The following is a 19,457-nucleotide window of genomic DNA, read 5'->3' on the forward strand; positions in this document are numbered from 1 at the left end:
AAATCCTTTCCCCATAAAACCCACAAAGAATAACCTGAAGATAACCTTGTCTTTAGTATCATCCCCCAAGGGAAGTCTAATCACCAGTAAAAGGTACAGGGCTGAAAAAGGACGGAAATCAGCTTAGTTCGGTTTTTCTTTAAATGGGTTTACAGTTTCAGCTCATCTCATTCTCAGACTTCATCACAGGGAGCAAATGACATTAGGAAACCAGAAAAATGACATTCCTTGGTTGCTTTTGAGCAATACCCTCATTATTGCTAAACTGAGGGATATTTGATCAGTGATTTATCAAATTATTCAAGTTACAATTCAACTTCCTTATTGCATTTATACTTCTAACAGTAACGTGAGCTGCCAACTTCAATCAGGCTGCCAAGAGGTAACCAGAGACACACACATATATTTTTTATGCCATTGAATTTTTAAGTTTATTCTTGTATTGTTGTATTGTATATGTGCCTCATAAAGTTTAAATTTAACACCAAAACTGGGAAACTCATACTAGAAGGAGAAGTCTGAATTGGACACGTTAGATTTTTTTTCCATTTGTTGTGACTATGTTCTCCATCTTTGTGGCCCTAGACCCTCTTCAGCTTTCTCTGCCTCCTTCTTTCTTTCTTTCTTCTCTTCTTCCTTCTCTTTTATCCCCTTCAACTTCCTCCTGCCACTCCCACTGTCTTCCTTTAGCGTGTTTGAGAGACATTTTCCAGATGTGAAGGTAATAGGCGAAAACCCATAGGCGACAAACACAGATGACCTAAATATTGAGTGTGATCCGGGATTCCTAATTCTCTGAGGATGAAAGTGATTCAATTTACCTCTCTGTGTACAGATTACCCAACAGTTACATAAGCCAGGACTGAATTTTGAGAATGAACTGAATCTGGGTAAAATCTAATGTGTTCTATATGGTATATTATTATATCACATTATAAAATATGATTTTGAAGTAGGCACAATTTATCCATTTATTCTGTAAATCACTCATATGGACAATATTGATGGAGCAACAATTGTGCACCAGGCCTCTGCAAGGCCTGAGGATTTAATCAGAATGTAGCTTTTGATTTCAGATTTAGATTATAAAATGTACTTTAGGATTTGACGGTTAGGTGTCAGTGCAAAGTGGGTAGGAAAAAACAAGAAATCATTGTAGCATGATGTGGTCCTGTTGAGAATGTTGATCCCTGCCCACCCCACCCTCAGCCATCCCCCAACCTTGGAAATAGGGTCGGGGGGGGGGCTTGAAAATTTGGGATGTCAATATTACTTTCTAATACATGGAGTCTTTCACTCTGACAGCTAAGGTGCTTTCCAGAAATTATCTGCTTTATCCCCATCACATTCTTAAAAGATAAACAGTTGTAATATTTCAAATTGATCAGTTTTTTAGTAGATAAAAATTGAGTTCCAAAAGGTTATAGGGCTTTTCTAAAGCCATATCAGCTGGCAATGATATCATGCATCAATCAGCTCTTTCCATCTAGACATATTTCTTTTTTTTTTTTAGATGTAGTTTTTTGCTCTTGTTGCCCAAGCTGGGCACAATCTCAGCTCACCACAACCTCCAACTCCCAGGTTCAAGCAATTCTCCTGCCTCAGCCTCCTGAGTAGCTGGGATTACAGGCATGTGCCACCGTGCCTGACTAATTCTGTATTTTTAGTAGAGACCGGGTTTCTCCAGGTTGGTCAGACTGGCCTCGAACTCCTGACCTCAGGTAATTCACCCACCTCGGCCTCCCAAGGTGCTGGGATTACAGGTGTGAGCCACCATGCCCAGCTTCTTTTTTTTTTTTTTTTTTTTTTGAGATGGAGTTTTGCTCTTGTTGTCCAGGCTGGAGTGCAATGGTGCGATCTCAGGTCACTGCAACCTCTGCCTCCCGGGTTCAAGCAATTTTCCTGCCTCAGCCTCCCAAGTAGCTGAGTTTACAAGCATGCACCACCATGCCCAGCTAATTTTTTGTATTTTTAGTAGAGACAGAGTTTCACCATTTTGACCAGGCTGGTCTTGAACTCCCGACCTCAAGTGATCTGCCCAAAGTGCCAGCACTACAGGCATGAGCCACCATGCCCAGCCTACCTGACCATATTTCTACATTTGTTGGACTGTAATTCATTCTTGTTACATATGTGCTTGGGTATTTTTGCCTTGGTCTCTTAGCAAAGGTCTCTGAGTCTGACCTTAATGTAACCTGACTCATTCTCCATGTGACAAATACCCCAGGTGGAGGAAGGCAGACAGTGGCCCTTGTCGTCAGCATGTGTGATCTGGGTAACAGGGGCTGGCTGGGAGCTTTGAGTCTAGGTGAGAGGTGAAGCCAGCTGAACTTCCAGGGTCAAGTGGGGACTCAGAGAACTTCTCTGTCTTACAAGAGGATTGTAAAATACACCAATCAGCACTCTGTAAAAACATACCAATCAGTACTCTGTAGCTAGCAAGAGGATTGTAAAATGCACCAATCAGTGCTCTGTAAAATGCACTAATCAGCAGGATCCTAAAAGTAGCCAATCGCAGGGAGGATTGAAAAAAGGGCACTCTGATAGGACAAAAATGGAACATGGGAGGGGGCAACAAGGGAATAAAAGCTGGCCACACCAGCCAGCAGCGGCAACCCACTCGGGTCCCCTTCCACACTGTAGAAGCTTTGTTCTTTCGCTCTTTACCATAAACCCTGCTACCACTCACTCTTCGGGTCCATGCCATCTTTAAGAGCTGTAACACTCACCACGAAGGTCTGTGGCTTCATTCTTGAAGGAAGGAACCAACTCCAGACACACAGGCACTGCCACCGCTTGTCCCTGAGGGTGTGTCTTCCCCATCTGTCTTCCTGTGCTGTCCCCCTGCTGTCTTGCAGGGGACACCCCTCAGTCTCTCCTTGGTAACTCACTAATTGAAATGCCTGCAGACCTCCCAACTAATAGAGCCAAGTTCCATTTTTTACACTGATGTTTTGCTGAAGTGTTATAGAATACATCATTTTAGAAAAAAAATGAAACAACGATGGTATTGCACAGAAAATAAATAAGTTTACTGAAAGCCCCTGCTCTAACCCTATGTGTAGAAGTTTGGTGTGTAGTGTGACGTGCATATTGTGAATAGACCAAGCAACTCTCTGGTATGAGACCCCCTCAGGAAGAAGAACTGGAAACTCTGATGGTTAAAAACACATTTGCAAGTGTGAAGTGCTTTGTGCAGGACACACATAAGCAGAGTCAAGGCTGGAGCCACCTTACTGGTAAAGGAAGGGGCAGTAACTAAACCAGCAGAAGTTAACAGAACAGAAGGTGCTTAAAAGCATCCGTTCTGCCTACAGGCCATGCCCACTTAGCCAAATCCACAGCACCAACAGCTTTTTAAACTTTATAGGAGTATAGAAGCCATTGACAATCTGATGCAAACTACGAACTCGGTTAAGAAAAATGGTCCGATTTGCAGATTATTTCAGTTTCACAGATTGCTGCAGCCCAGTGTAATCATTTTGCTGGTTGCCAGCCATTCAGGATCAATTATTCATATAGCGTTGGAGCACATGGGGGAAACAAGCAGGCACATGTCCATTGCAGTTAGAGATCAGCTCCTGCTTGCCAAATGTGCTTTTTCCCTACCTCACATCCCACGCACACGGGCCTCCAGCAGCAGAAGTTGCGAGGAAAAAGGAGACCCAATTTCACTACATGTTTAGTAATTAGCAACTAGGGATAGTTCCCCCAAATTTGCTGTGACTCACTAGCAATACAAATATAACAAATGCACAAGACGAAATTAACCTAATAGTCACATAATTATATAAGCCAGTCTCTTCATCGACTCCTGAAAAATTGAAGCAGATGTACATAAAACATTGCCAAGTGTATAATCTAAATAGCAAATCTGCAAAACCCTACTTAGTGTTTTAGTTAAGATCGAAACAGAAATGTCATAGACTAAAATGGTCTCCTCTCCACATCAATTATTTACTAAGTGAAGATATTGTTTTCCAGGCTGAACAAACAGTCTTGTAAATGAAAATCTACTATCTGGCCCACAAAGTTATTTTCCTCTCTTTAGGAGAAAGACAGGGTTGTTTTACGTAAATGAGTTGGAGGTAAAAGGGGCATCCTATTAGCCAAGTTTGTTTTCATCCAGAGCTATAACTAAAAGACTCTATAAACCTTACAATCAAAGCAATTCTTATTGTTCCTTCCCCCTCTCCTCACTACAAACAACAAAAACCACAATGAAACAAAATTGAAAAGTTATGCAGAATGATCAATAAACTTGTCAGTGTGGTTTTGAAAGCTTTGTAAGACCACTGCAATGCAAAATCATAATCCTTAGGTTTTCAGTTAAATATTACCATCGAAGAGTAATTACAATGACTTTTTAAGTATTTCCAAGTGGCTGATGGCATTTATGCAGATGAAAAAGAGGTAAAAATCATCTTCATGAAATACAGGAGTAACAGGATGCTGGCAAGGAATTCCGTTTCTACATTCTCCACTTAAACCTTTTCTCTAACTGTGGCCAGCGGAAAACAGTAAGTGACTGTAATTGTTCAATGACTCACGCATAGACAATGCTTCTGACACTGTAAGACTTTTCCTTCTGTTAAATCACAATAGGTCTAAAAATGTCTTCTTCGTGGCTTGGAAAGACATAGTAATTTAATGAGGCTAGGGAACCCTGGCTCACTTGAGAAGCTTCATGCAGATAACAGCAGCGAGGGGAGTGTTAACACAACAATTACCATTTTCTTGTGAGAATATATTAGGAAAAAGAAAAACAGCTTGAAAGGTAGCAAAGCAAATGCAGACATATGACATTTGGTCTAAAGTCTGTGCTAAAGGCAAGAATATATCCTTTTTTTGTGCAAAAAAAAAAAAAAAAAATAACTCCAAAGGAAAATTAATTTTTCTTTCAAAAAGCCTTCTGTCTTTTGTATACTACTTCACTTACACGATTCTATTAGGGCAACGCTCTCTGACTGGCCATGAGACTTGCTTTCAAGTTACTGTTGGAACAGCTAAGTAGGGGAGGTGGTAGAGGGATTTTCTGATACAATTTGTCTTGAGGTGTGTGGTTTACCGGGAAGCCTTCAAAACACAATGTCTAATTGCTTTCCTCAAATAATGCATGAAAAAATTCGCATGCCCAATACCAAGAAGTTGAAGGTAAACCGTGTTTTGCATCAGAGAAACAAAGTTTATCCACACTATGGGAGAAAGAGAAAGTTTGAAAAGGGAATCAGGATTATTATTACAGAAAACTGCCTGGATTTTTCTGAGTCGTCACAGAGTATGAGATTTGTTTGGAGAGCTGTGCATTTTTAGAACATTAATCACAACGATATTCAAATGGAAAAGGATCAAAAGACTTTCCAGAGTCGAATATTAATGATCTTAGACTGTGTCACTGATGCTGTTAGAATAGCCAAACAGGTAGTTGATTAACTACCTTTTATTTTAAATTATTCAAAGTTCTAAGTTAATTGGATCTGGGTGATTATTTCTTACAGGAAGTGTTTGATGTGGATAATTTATTTCTCACATGCAGTGGGAGTAATCTGGGGCATATTTTCAGTTTATCCTCTCACCTAACTTTACCTGCTCCCCTATATCACCCTCTCCAGTCCAAATTCTTTCTCAAGCATCAGCTTCCAACTAGACAGTTCCATTTAGACAGGTCTTCCAACTTAAAATACCCCAAATTACATATAACATTTCTCCCTTACATCTTAGTCTCCTAAGGCAACACCATCCAACAAATTACCTATAGAAAGTCATCCTCAATTCACATCCTCATTAAAATATCATCAGAGTCCAAACACTGTGCTTCTAATATATTCTGCCTTCCATCTCTCAGATTTCTGCCCTTCCCCTTATCTCTTTCCCCTCTGGGTTCATCCAAGGCTTTGACACTTCCCATCCAGATTTCTATCATAAGTTTCTTCCTTCCCATGTTGTAGGTTTTTCTAGCCTTCCTCCACTGTGCTACCGAAGTGATTTTTTGTTTGTTTGTTTGTTTGTTTTGTTTTTTGAGACAGAGTCTCATTTTTTCACTCAGGCTAGAGTGCAATGGTGTGATTTTGGCTCACTGCAACCTCCATCTCCTGGGTTCAAGCAATTCTCCCACCTCAGCCTCCCAAGTAGCTGGGATTACAGGCACACACCACCATGCCCAGCTAATTTTTGTATTTTTGTAAAGATGGGGTTTCACCACAATAGCCAGGCTGTTCTTGAACTCCTGACCTCAGGTGATCCACCCGCCTCGGTCTCCCAAAGTGCTGGGTACATTTGTTGAGTGATTTTTTTACAACATTAAAATATGTCATACATTTTTAAAACCAAGCCCTTACATGGCATATTCTTCTAAGCTTCAAGGAAAAGCAACCATAGTCAGTTGGGGAAAAAATTAAGTAAAGCAGAAAGGTAACAGTCCTGAAAACTGGATTTACAAGCCCAGAATTCTTACCCAATGTCTGCCGGAAAGATATCTTCCAGCCTCTTGCTGTCTGAAATGAGTCTGTATTGAATACCAGGAGCATACTATTATTCCTGCTTTTCACGTTTGGTGGGCGCTTGGAACCACAGAATTTGCCAAGAAGGGGATCGCTGGTATTGGCACCATCATAAATTGCCAGGTAGTCATGCGAGCAGGAGGTGGAGGGAACCACATCAAAATCACTGAACCTGTGAAATGTACCTTGTTAATGCTGATGTTTCCATCTGGACTTCTATTAAATTGTAGCTTTAGCTGTTGCAAAAAATGACAAGGAAAAAACTACCAGTAGAGCATTCAAGACTCACTTGATAGGAAATATTAGAAATCAAACAGTACTTTACTGATCAGTTCAAAAGTTTAGGCAAATTTGTTTTTAGTAATTACAATATGCCAAAAACTGTGATAGTAGCTGGGGATGTCAAGGTGAGTAAGATACAGTCTTACCTTTCAAGGAATTCACAGTCTAGGGCATATTAAAGTCCATCTGAGATCAAATTTTGACAAGTTGAACAGATATTTATTATCCCAGCAATACTTTAGTTTTTTAGGTCTCATTAAAAATACCGTATTTACTCTTCCCCTGTTATTTTATGAGATGAAGTAGAACTTATGGGAAGCATGCTAATGTAACAGAAGATATGCTGGCTTTAGAATCATAGCTCCATTCTCCTTCTCACAGTCTCATTTTCCTCTTCTAAAATGAAGTTTATATTAAGGTCAGGTGAAGAACAGGAAATTCACATTTAAGATCTCTGTGGTGGTCACTGACACTTCTGCACATGGTCCCAGCTCTCTGCCTCCCCAGCACAGGCAGAATTGCCCTAGGCGCACACTATGAGGTTTGACATGGCTGCTAGGAGTTGCTTTGACCACAGAAATGTAAGCAGAAGGGATACATATTACTTTATGGAAGAAGTTTTACAAATGACTACTTGCTTTGCCACATTGCCTTCCCACTGCAGTGACGATCATGAAAGCAAATGTAAAAATGAAGCTTCCATCAGCCTGGGTTGTTGGATGACCACGATGAGTAGAGCTTCCACGCCAGCCTACACTGAACATGCTCATTCGAACGAGAAATAAACTTGTTGAGTTAAGCTGCTGTGCCGTGGAGTTGTTACCATATGCATAACCTATCCTGACACATGCATCCCTAAACTTTTCTCTGTCTTATACTGTGTTTAATTTGGGCCTTATTCTTTGTCATTTTAAATAACGATTTCCAGAGTTCCTGAACAAGCAAGGCTTCCTACATGGTTTTACTTTCAAGTTTTATGGTGGGTTTTTATAGCTTATTTTTAAAACTTGTTTAAAAAAATAATAGTTGATATTCTGTCCTCATTTTTGTAGGTTCTTCTGCTTTTCTTTTTTTTTTTTTTTTGAGACAGTCTCACTCTGTTGCCTAGGCTGGAGTGCAGTGGTGCGATCTCGGCTCACTGCAACCTCTGCCTCCCTGGTTCAAGTGATTCTCTTGCCTCAGCCTCCGGAGTAGCTGGGATTACAGGTGTCCACCACCATGCCTGGCTTTTTTTTTTTTTTTATTATATATATATATTTTTAGTAGAGATGGGGTTTCTGCCATGTTGGCCAACCTGGTCTTGAACTCCTGACCTCAGGTGACCCACCTACCTCAGCCTCCCTGGGCTGGGATTACAGGCATGGGACACCATGCCCAGCCTGCATTTTCAATTTATTTTGGCAGTAGCTCTAACAGATAACTCACAATATGGAATAATTTTGAAAATATATAATAAATGCTTCCTTTTAACAGCCTTGAGGAAAAAAAACTGTTAATTTTTTTTTCTAAAAGGTTTTGGTTGGTTGAAGGTTTTCAGATTGATGATGAGAAACAAGATGAAAAATGTATTGATTTTCTTTTACCACATATAACATCTAATGTTATTGTAAAAGATCAGGGAAGAACAACAGCTAGATAATTTTCAACAACACTGCATTCATTTTCATTCTCTACAGACAACACATTTATTTTTCACAATAAGAATCCACAAAGAAAGACAAAATCTGAGTTTCTAAGAGGACTTAAATCTGCTTTGGCTTTTTATTTTACATCATTTTCCCAGGAGAGCACAGAAGAGATCTGAACAAGCCCATTAACAGAAAAACTTGTGTAGCCAGAATCTTTTGAGAGCCTTGGTAGAAGGATTTATGTTGTATTAAGGTCTATATCTTCTACCACATCTAGAATCTTATCTGTTTCATAGAATGTAGGCTTTTAGTGCACAATAAGTAATTTTCTAAACCTGCAGATGTAGGCTGGGTGCGGCGGCTCACACCTGTAATCCCAGCACTTTGGGAGGCTGAGGCAGGTGGATCACTTGAGGTCAGGAATTCAAGAGCAGCTTGGCCAACATGGCAAAACTTCATCTGTACCAAATAAAAAAATATATACATATGCAAAAAAAAAAATTACCCAGGCTGGTGGCACACACCTGTAGTCCCAGCTACTCGGGAGGCTAAGGTGGGAGAAATGCTTGAACCCAGGAGGTGGAGGTTGCAGTGAGGTGAGATCATGCCAGTGCACTCCAGCCTGGGTGACAGAGTGAGAGCTTGTCTCAAATAAACAAATAAGTAAAATAATAAAAATAAAATAAAATAAAATAAACATGCAGATGTAAATTTGATTATGGTGAGCTCCAAGATCCAGACTGAAAACTGAAAAAAATTTAGATTATATATGTGTGTACATATATATAAAAATATATATATGTGTGTATATATATATAAATATATATGTGTGTATATATATAAATATATATGTGTGTATATATATAAATATATATGTGTATAAATATAAAAACATATATGTGTATATATATGTGTGTGTGTATATATATATAAATATATATATATGGAGAGAGAGAATATATAACATACCTCTATGAGGTGGTGTGTATACCATGGTCGGAATGCTTGTGTTCCCCTAAATTCATATGTTCCCTAAGCTAATGGTATTAGGAGGTGGAGCCTATGGGAGGCGATTAGGTCACGGGGGAGGACCCCTCACAAATGGGATTAGTGTTTTATAAAAGAGGCCCTTCCAGCTCATGAATATACAGCAAGAAGGTGCCTTCTATGAGCCAGAAAACAGGAGCTCACCAGACAACGAATCTGCCTTGATCTTGGACTTTTGCGGATTTTGGTTGTTTATAAGCCACCCAGTTTATGGTACTTTGTTAAAGCCACCTGAACAGAACAAGGCAATAATCCTACACATATAAAAAACAAATAGTGAGTCACAGTAGCGAATGGCTCCCCCTCACACTTCCACGCCTGGGCAGGCATACTTCACAGGCCTCCTGCTCCTGGCCATCTGACAGTTTCTGTTCTTTTGTCCCCAGGACCTAAAGGACACTCTGTTTTCCTACAAATAGTCCAGGTAAGAGCTGCAGTTTTCTTCGAGGCCCAGCCTATAGCACAGTTACTGCCTGATACAGGGACCAAATCAGGCTTGATGAGAGAGATCTTTCAGTTTGAGAGCCAACTGATACACGAGGCCTCTGGAAGTAAACTGCAGGGAGTACAGGATCTTTAGGGTGGAAAGTGATCACAGACAAATAGAGGGGAGGTAGGTAGGTAGGTAGGTAGGTGTGGCCTTAGCCCATCAAGCTTCTATATGGAAAGTCATATATGACCATAAACTATATTACCGTTCAGTTTCCCACCACACGCCGTACATATATCACTGAAATAGGCTGTCAGGTGAAAATAGTCTTGAACTTTGTCATTCCGGAGAATAGGAGGTTTCATCGCCCTCATCAGTCTTGTTGGGAATAGGTAAGACTGGGGAGAAAAGTGATCAATGACACAAGCCATCTCTCAGAGCATCAGTTTTGAGTTTTTGCACTTTGGGAGGCCAAGGCGGGTGTATCACTTGAGGTCAGAAGTTCGAGACCAGCCTGACCAACATGGTGAAACCTGTCACTGCCAGAAATACAAAAATGAGCAGGGCATGGTGGCGCCTGCCTGTAATCCCAGCTACTGGGGAGACTGAGGTAGGAGAATCTCTTGAACCTGGGAGGCAGAGGTTGCAGTGAGCCGAGATTGCACCACTACACTCCAGCCTGGGTGAGAAAGTGAGACCCTGTCTCAGAAAAAAAATTAAAAAAGAAAAGAAAAGAAAATGTATCCTTTGAGAGACAGTATTGGGAAACACTGAGGACATGGTGTTTGGAGGAAGACTGGCATGAATACACATTTTGACTCTTTATGTGTGTGTTGCTTGTGGAAAGCGATTTGATCCTTCCGAGCCTCAGTTTCCTCATCAGTGAAATGGGAATAATCTATACAATTCCCCACAAGTATACATATGTAACAAACCTGCACGTTATGCACATGTACCCTAGAACTTAAAGTATAATTTAAAAAAAAATCTATACAATTCCCAATCTAGAATCTATATATACCTCATATGACTGTTTTAAGAATACAATGAGACAACTATGGCAAGTGCAAATCAAAGTTCCTTGTGTATAATAAATACCCAGCAATGGCAACAGCTTTCTCTTGCCCTTCCTCTCTCCTTTGATTTCAAGATGGGCATATTATACCTTGACAATCCATTTTATGATGCTCCTTCACAAGTGTTGGGAAACTACCACAGCTGTTTTAACTGGCAAGTGCTTGTTTTTTGCCCTTAGTTACTACTGGCTTGTGTGGAGAAGGGGATTGTCATTTGCCAGGTTGAACTATCATCTAGGAACCTCACTCCTCTGTGTAGATTTCCCTTCAGACTGCCGATGAGAATCAGCGCTCTCCATCAATAAAGGAATGGCTCTTCTACAAATAATGCTGAAAGGATTTTCTTAAGAAACTCAATTTGTCTTACGTACTTGAGCTCGATCACTTTGTCGTCACTAACGGTGATGGTATACAGACAGTGCATATCGTTTAGGTAGTCTGTGTACGAATAGGAAGGACTCGTGATGATTCCAGAAGAGAAATTGAACACACCACCACAGGCTGCAACAGAAGACAAGGGAATATAAAGAGAACAATGATTAGTCCCAGCATGGAAAAATGATTTTAAGAGATTCTATACTATTGTACATTTTTCTGTAAGAGCGGTAATAATTATTTTTCTTAAAGTGACTTATATCTCCCTTCATTGTGTTTACACATATTTCTGATTTTTCCACTAGGAAAGAAAATGAAAGACAGCAAGAGGGTGGAAACAGGGAAGAATATTTAAAGGCACTTCTTGGAAAGGAATCAGTCTGAGTCACATTAATGGCCAGAGTGAAAATGATGAGAAGGAACATTTTACCTGTTGGAGTGTCACCATCCCTTCCCTGTATTTCAATGACAGGTTGAGAGAGGGATGACAGCAGTAACAAAGTATGGAAAAGGCAACCAGAATGATGTTCTAGGGATATAGATCTAGGAAAGATTGTGATCTGGAAATCTGAAATTGTAGAGATCCATGTCTCTTCTGTCAGGGATAGAATATTATAAGGTAAAGTACTGGAAATCTTTTTGGAACTTTCCAGTTTAGTTCCTTCTGTGGGCTCAAGTGCATAGCTCTCCAGTCTGGTGTATTTGCAGTCAGTTCTGAGACTGGTAAGGACTAAACTTGCCCCAGTTTGTATTAATATCACTGATCCTCAATCTTCAACAAGCAGGAGGAGGCCAGGCCCATTCCTCTCCAGGATTCCAGCAATTAACAGCTCAGAGCCTTCAGCTAGACCCATTAGTCAATAAAACAACAGACATAAAAATGTAATAAAGCCCTCTTTTCTATAATATAAAATGATTATTTTTGCTTGGGTTTACATATGAGGATCAGATTGTACCTCCTGATGATCAATCTCACTGCAGTGGAAAGACCTATCTATATATATCTTGTTTTATGATTCTAAAATTATAATGGGGTTAACACATTGTGAAGTATTTCCATGGTTTCTACACTATCAATGGACACGTTCCACTTTACATCCTCAGAAATAAGGAATAAAGTGTGGCTGCCATGTTAGGCTCTTTATTTCTTTACTGCTTTTGCCTCAGCTGAGCCCACCTTGCAGGGAGCAGTCTTCTCTATGTGCCTGTAAGTACTTGCGTGTTTCAACCCCCAGGTCCATCTGTAAGTGAATTACATGTCAGATACGGGTAGCAATCACTCCTTTTCACTTTATACACAATTATGTGGTCTCTGGAAGTTTATCAAGGCCTAAATAACTCCCATCTTTGCACAATATCAGCATTTGAAGTCTTAACATGAACGACACTCTTTAAGTGGGACTCTTATACTAGAATATGTTGAATCTTGAATACTTCCTCGTAGGAAAATGAGGGATTAAAGAGAAGAAGAAAATAAAGCAGGAGTTTACCTCTCCAAAGCAGCACTTGTGCCAAAAGAATGAAACAAATCAATCCTTCTCTTTATTCAACAAGACGACGGGAGAGGAAATGTTAATTGCGCGGTTCTATTCTGCTTGAGCCAACAGAGCTACACGGCCATATGTAATCATACTTTACAGACTGTGGGAGTCAGGATGCAGATAGCAGCTAATGTGAGCAAATTATGGAGGCCCTTTTCAGAAGTAAATACATGTTTTTAGTCTTCTCTGTGGATGGGAACGGTAATTTATTCCAAGGGAAACTATTTAGCTTTCTACCTTTAGCAGTGGGTTTGGTGGGGCAAAGATGAAACAGACCCAAGAAAGATGTTACAAGATTTATGTGCCAGTTTGACTGCAGCTGAGATGTCCATTAGATAGTATAAAAATATTGTCAGCAAACTAACCAGGCAGGAGGGGAAAAGACTATTTAAGATCGGGAAATGCAACCTTAGAATGTTCTGGGTAGCAACAAATGCCTCTGTCCAGTCCGTTGCTCCTCTTTTCTCTTTGCCTTTGATACAGAGAAGTTGTAAATTATAGCATAGTTTAATATGTCAATCTTTTCCTTTAGGGCTTGTGCTTTTTGCATAGTGTTTTAAAATATTCTTTCCTATCAGATTGTAAAGACATTCTCTTATATTTCTTCTAAATATATAAAATATTAATTATTGTATTAGCAAAATGACTTGGGGAAATAAAACAGGCATCTGGATAATTTGGACTAACAGGCAATTTTGTATAAGGGATGAAAAACAAAAAAATAGCAGTAGTATTTATTTAACTTAAATTACAAAACAAACGTCAATTCTTCATTTGATTTTCAGAGTAGTTCTAGCCAGAGTTCATAAAAAAGGTCCTCTTCTTTTTAAGAAAAAATGTGTATTTTTTTTTTTTTTTACCATGAACCTCATTGACAATTTTTTTCTCTTAAATTCTCTGAATCTTCAAGTTGGTGCTGTATGAATCATTGTGAAAACTCGTTGTATAAATTACTCAGAAAAGAAGAAAATTCCAAACTCTGTCATTATGGCTACTCACAGATTATCCTATAGGAAAACTTGAATCCAAAGTCTGTGATTTGCTTGTTGGAGTAGAAGTTAAGCAGAACCGGCCCGGCGATGGTGAGGGGAGCTGGCATCTCATTCCCACACACAGTAGCAAATGGGGTGGATGTGAGGCTGTAACCTCTGATAATGTGCACGCCATCATTGATGCAGCTTCCTGTCACAGCAGAACGAGCTGAACAAGGCATGAAACAACCACATTATGATCAGAACCAACACAAACAATGCCGTAAACGTAAAAACAAAAATGTGATGATGATTCATGCAATTGCTATAAAAATTAAAATGAGAGGGCCGGGCGCGGTGGCTCACGCCTGTAATCCCAGCACTTTGGGAGGCCGAGACGGGCGGATCACAAGGTCAGGAGATCGAGACCATCCTGGCTAACACGGTGAAACCCCGTCTCTACTAAAAGTACAAAAAAAACTAGCCGGGCGAGGTGGCGGGCGCCTGTAGTCCCAGCTACTCGGGAAGCTGAGGTTGGAGAATGGCGTAAACCCAGGAGGCGGAGCTTGTAGTGAGCCGAGTTCGCGCCACTGCACCCCAGCCTGGGTGACAGAGCAAAGACTCCGTCTCAAAAAACAAACAAACAAACAAACAAACAAACAAACAAAAAAATTAAAATGAGAAACAAGAGATATTTAACTTAGTTTCCTGTTGAAACGATGTTTACTCTAACTACGAAACAAGCACAGGTATGAGAAAACAGGTAGAACTTCACAATAGACACATTCCACTTTGAAACAATTCAGAATTTCCTGTCTTTAGATACGGTTCCTTTAATTCAGTGACTGTAAACTGGGGACCGTGTTGCCTCCCCAAGAACACCTGGCACTATCTGAAGGCATTTTTGCTGTCACACTGTAGATTGGAGGAGAGACCAGGGATGCTCCTGAAGATGCTGCTATACACGGGGCAGCCCCTACACCCGGGACCCTCTGGGACCTACAAAAAACTACCTAGCCCAACATGTCAACAGCGCTGCTACTGAGGAAACTTGCTCCAAGCTTATGTCCAGATAAGGGACTCCTACCATGGAGTTATCATTAGAAACTCCTTACTGTTTATTGAACAACCGTTTTAGATGTTCACACAAACACTATTAGCAAAAGAGTTTAAGGACTATAAAATACATATTATTGTTTTGTTTGCTAATTATAATGCGAATATATGCTCCAGCCTACCATCCACCAAAGAAAAATATAAAAGAAAATAAACAAGAAATTAAAGAGACATTTGTCCACTACAACATATCCAGTGATTTTTGTAGGTGAACACATACTGTTAAAATATTAACTGGATCATACCTAATTTGTATTAATATGAAATGACACCCATATTGTAGCCTAATTTGTATCAATATGAAATTACATCCATCATGCATTTGTTTGTGATTAAATATTCTTCTAAAACATTACATTAGGGCCAGGCATGGTGGCTCACACCTGTAATCCCAGCACTTTGGGAGGCCGAGGCAGGCAGATCACCTGAGGTCAGGAATTCGAGGCCAGCCTGGGCAACATGGCAAAACCCTGTCTCTACTAAAAATACAAAAGTTAGTCAGCTGTGGTGGTGCACGCCTGTAGTCCCAGCTACTCAGGAGGCTGAGGGCAGGAGAAACACTTGAACTTGGGAGGCAGAGGTTACAGTGAGCTGAGATCGCGTCACTTAACTCCAGCCTGGGTGACAGAGCAAGACTCCATCTCAAATAAAATAAAATAAAACATTATATTATTATGAAAAGAATGGAAAAAAACTGCAATAACTTTTGTGCCAACATATTAATGCCTATATCAAATTCCAACATATAGATGTGCCATCCCACGTTCCATCAATCCCCTATTGCTTGAAATTCTATATTCTCCACATTTCTGTAAATAAAGATATAGTTGAAAAAAACATTCCTGTACATAAATATTTGAGGAAGTCTTTCATTATTTCATCAGAATAAGTTTTTAGAAGTTAGATAGTGGCACTAAGGTACGATTCTTTTTCAGGTTATCGAATGATCCCTACATTGGTGTTGCCGGCTTACTCTCCCACAGCATTTTTGGCATCTGACATTCTTCCCAATTCTACATTTTCATTGCCCATAGGAAAATGTTATGCCCATTATCAATCACTCCAGTATCATCCTTCCTGTATATGGTCTCCCACCCTAGGCAATTACTAAACTACTTTCTGCCTCTATGGATTTGTCTATTCTGGACATTTCACATGAATAAAATCATGCAATATGTGACCTGTTGCGGCTGGCTTCTTTTACTCAATGTAATGTTTTTGAGGTCCATCCATGTTGTAGCATGTGTCAGTACGTCATTCCTCTTTATGGCTGAATATATTCCTTTTTATAGCGATACCACATTTTGTTTATCTATTCATCAGTTGACAGACATTTGGTTTGTTTCCACCTTTTGGCTATGATGGATAATGCTGCTATGAACATTCACGTGTGAGATTTTGTGTGGGCACGTGGTGTTTTCAGTTCTTTTGGGTATATAACTGGGAGTGAAATTATTAGCCCCCAAATTAGGTATGTATTTAATTTTATAAGAAACTGCCAAACTATCTCATAGTAGTTACATCAGTATACATTCTCGCCAGGGATGTGTAGGACTTCCAGTGCTCTGCAGGGATGCCAACATTTGACATTGTCAGTCTTTTTAATTTTAGCCATTCTGGTGCATGTGAAACGAAACTTCACTGTGATATTTAATTTTAATTGCTCTGATGATTAACGATGTGAAATATTTTCCCATTTTCATTTACAAACCACAAGAACAAAATAATTTTATTTCACGGAGATGCTAACTTGAACATATGTCTAATGATCCACATCACCCCAACACAGAAAATTTACCTACTTACAAATTCCCCATTGGGAATGACCAAAACTACATTATTTTATGTAAACACATACTATGGCACAGTGGACTCTGAAATCAGACATCCTGTTTGCTGTTTGCTATTAGAATACTCTTCCTATAAGAGCATGCTGACAAAATCATTATGAACACTTACTTTATAATTTCAAGTCCCCTGGCCATAGACCTTGGTTCAAAGGTGGACGTGTGGCCTAATCCAATTCAACAAAGGTGAATTTCGACAGCCTTGTTTGACATTTGGAATTTGGAATACAGGCAGTAGTATGCTGGTAAATATAACAACCAACTCTCCAAGAGATTTGTGGCATTTGCCAATTTCCATCATATAAACACTCCCATGATAGCCAATTTCAAGCTATTAACAACAAGTCATTAAACGCAGAATAGGAATAGATGAGCAAAATTGACTCTTGCAAGGTGGTGCACGCCAACTCTAGCATACCACGGGATAGAAGCCATCTCTCTTTCTGATGTGGGTGAGGAGTACCCACTGTGAGAGCAGCAACCCTACAGCAATGAGAGGAGCCAGCCTCAGGGTGAGGCTCACACTGAAACAGCACAAAGTAAAAACAGAAACAGTCAAATATTTGATGACATAATTCAAATGCTGAATTAAGAGATTTGCAGCACACCCAACTTTGAAACCTTCCAGAATTAAAAACCAATGAATTGCTCCTTTGTGTTTAAACCAGGTTGAATCAAGTTTCCTGTTAATTGTGACATAAAACCTCCTAATGGATATGGTAGGTATTTTTGTGATTAGAGTCACTGTTGCTATTGTTTACACAACCCCACCATCCTGACCATGGTTGACTGATTGATTGATAATTCCAGTCAATCAATGGCAAGGCATGGCATGAGACCCAATACAGGCCAATCAGATGTGTTCAAACTGCAACAGAATAAGAGTCTATGGTAGGAGCCAAAGATACTAAACTTAAAAAATGTCTGCAGCCATGTTTCCTGACACATTAAGGAAGCCAGGCTGCCATAAGGGAAAAAGAAGTTATTGTGCAGAAAGCAGCAAAAAGAGTGGGGAAGAGAGAGCATGCTGACAGATTCTTGTCCCTGGTTTCCTTTGTTCTAGAAGCCCTTCCTTTGATGAAATGAAAACACCCAGTATCTTTCTTATAAACCCTACTTTGTATCTAAGCTAACTTGAAGATAATTTGCCACTCAAAGAATCTTGATAAATACTTTTTAAAAGTATATCTGTGCATTAAAGAGTTACCACACATTCTTAAATCATTTTAAGAATACATTCAGCTCCTTAGCTAAGTTTCTATTCAGTCTGCAGAAATCTTGAGGTATCAATTCAAGATATACATTTTTAAATTAACCTCAAAGAATTCCCTTATTTTGAAAATGTTGGAATAGAAATATTTCTAATTGGGTATAAATCTACAAGTTGAAAGCATGAAAGACTGAATTTCAATGGCCTTTTCATGTAATTAGAAGCAATATGATGTTGGAAAAAGAGGACAATAAAGAAATAAATTAAACTCAGATTCATGGCTTGAATATTGCCAAATTATGTACCTTAGTTATAACCTCAGTATTTGTCTTTAAGACATCAAAAGCTCCACTGGAACTAAAAAAAATTTAAAGTAGATGAGTTTGAGAATAAAACAATTGTGCATTAGTTATAGAAATATCTTTAGCAACAATATATCAAGTTATAAAACCAAAATCACAGAATGTAGGTAAAAACTGCTGATGCTGGATTGAAATCTTGGTCCCACATTTGATCAAATAGGCTGCTATGCATGTGTTCTTTAAGTATTAAAGAGTTAGTTGTTCAGTTGTTGGGCTAATGACATAGTTGATCACAGTGGCAGTTGTCTTAGAAAACAGTGAAAAGGCTGTGAAACATAAAGTAAAGTGTCACTTATACTTGATTATGTTGACAAATAGTTGATTAAAGGAACTAGTTGAAATACAGAAAGTTCATTCATGAAATGGCAGTTACATAATCAAACTTGAGATTATGTCAACGAGTTTATCAACGAGATATAATTAAAACTCATTAACATTTGGAATTTGGAATACAGGCAGTAGTATGCTGGTAAATATAACAACCAACTCTCCAAGAGATTTGTGGCATTTGCCAATTTCCATCATATAAACACTCCCATGATAGTTGAGTTTATGACCAAAGTTGAGTTTATGACCAAGAGGCGGCATTCGATCAGACATATGCGAACTTGTGAGGAAGAGAAGCACCCTGAAATTGAACAATACTTTCTCCGTGGACTAGAGTCCACGTCATGGGACCAGGAGCTCCAGTAATTCTTAACTCTATCTTCAACAAGTGACTTGATAGACATTTACTACTGAAATCTCTAAGCTGTAAAACGATTCCCTATAATTTGTTTTATGACTATTTTCCATCCTTCCTAAAAACTTTAAAATATATTCATTGTTTGAAATGAGCAAGGCTGTATGCCATGTAGTAAAATTTAATTTTTTGTTCTATTTTGCTGGGATTTATTATTGAGCAACGTCTAATTCCAAACTTCATCATAGTTCTAAGAACTATGAAAGAATTGAAGGAAAACTAAGGATGAGTAATTCCACAAATAGAATAAATTTGCTGGATTTAGAGTCGGACCACAATTTTTCTCCAAAGTCGGGGAAGGGGGTGGGCAGAGATACCAAAGAAGACTAG

At 39.3% G+C, this 19,457-nt stretch overlaps 1 protein-coding gene across 1 annotated transcript in view; it reads right to left on the reverse strand.

Moving 5' to 3' along the window:
* CUBN (cubilin) overlaps positions 1–19,457 on the reverse strand; it is a 314,813-nt gene that overhangs the window by 37,404 nt on the left and 257,952 nt on the right. Inside the window, exons 57-59 of the mRNA XM_005564724.5 lie at positions 13,879–14,079; positions 11,335–11,464; positions 6,455–6,672 (exon numbers count right to left, since the gene is read on the reverse strand). Of these exons, the coding sequence (XP_005564781.3) occupies positions 6,455–6,672; positions 11,335–11,464; positions 13,879–14,079 (549 nt within the window). The remainder of the gene's footprint in view (positions 1–6,454; positions 6,673–11,334; positions 11,465–13,878; positions 14,080–19,457) is intronic.

This window comes from Macaca fascicularis, chromosome 9 (genome assembly GCF_037993035.2).
Source record: "Macaca fascicularis isolate 582-1 chromosome 9, T2T-MFA8v1.1".
Lineage (NCBI taxonomy): Eukaryota > Metazoa > Chordata > Mammalia > Primates > Cercopithecidae > Macaca > Macaca fascicularis.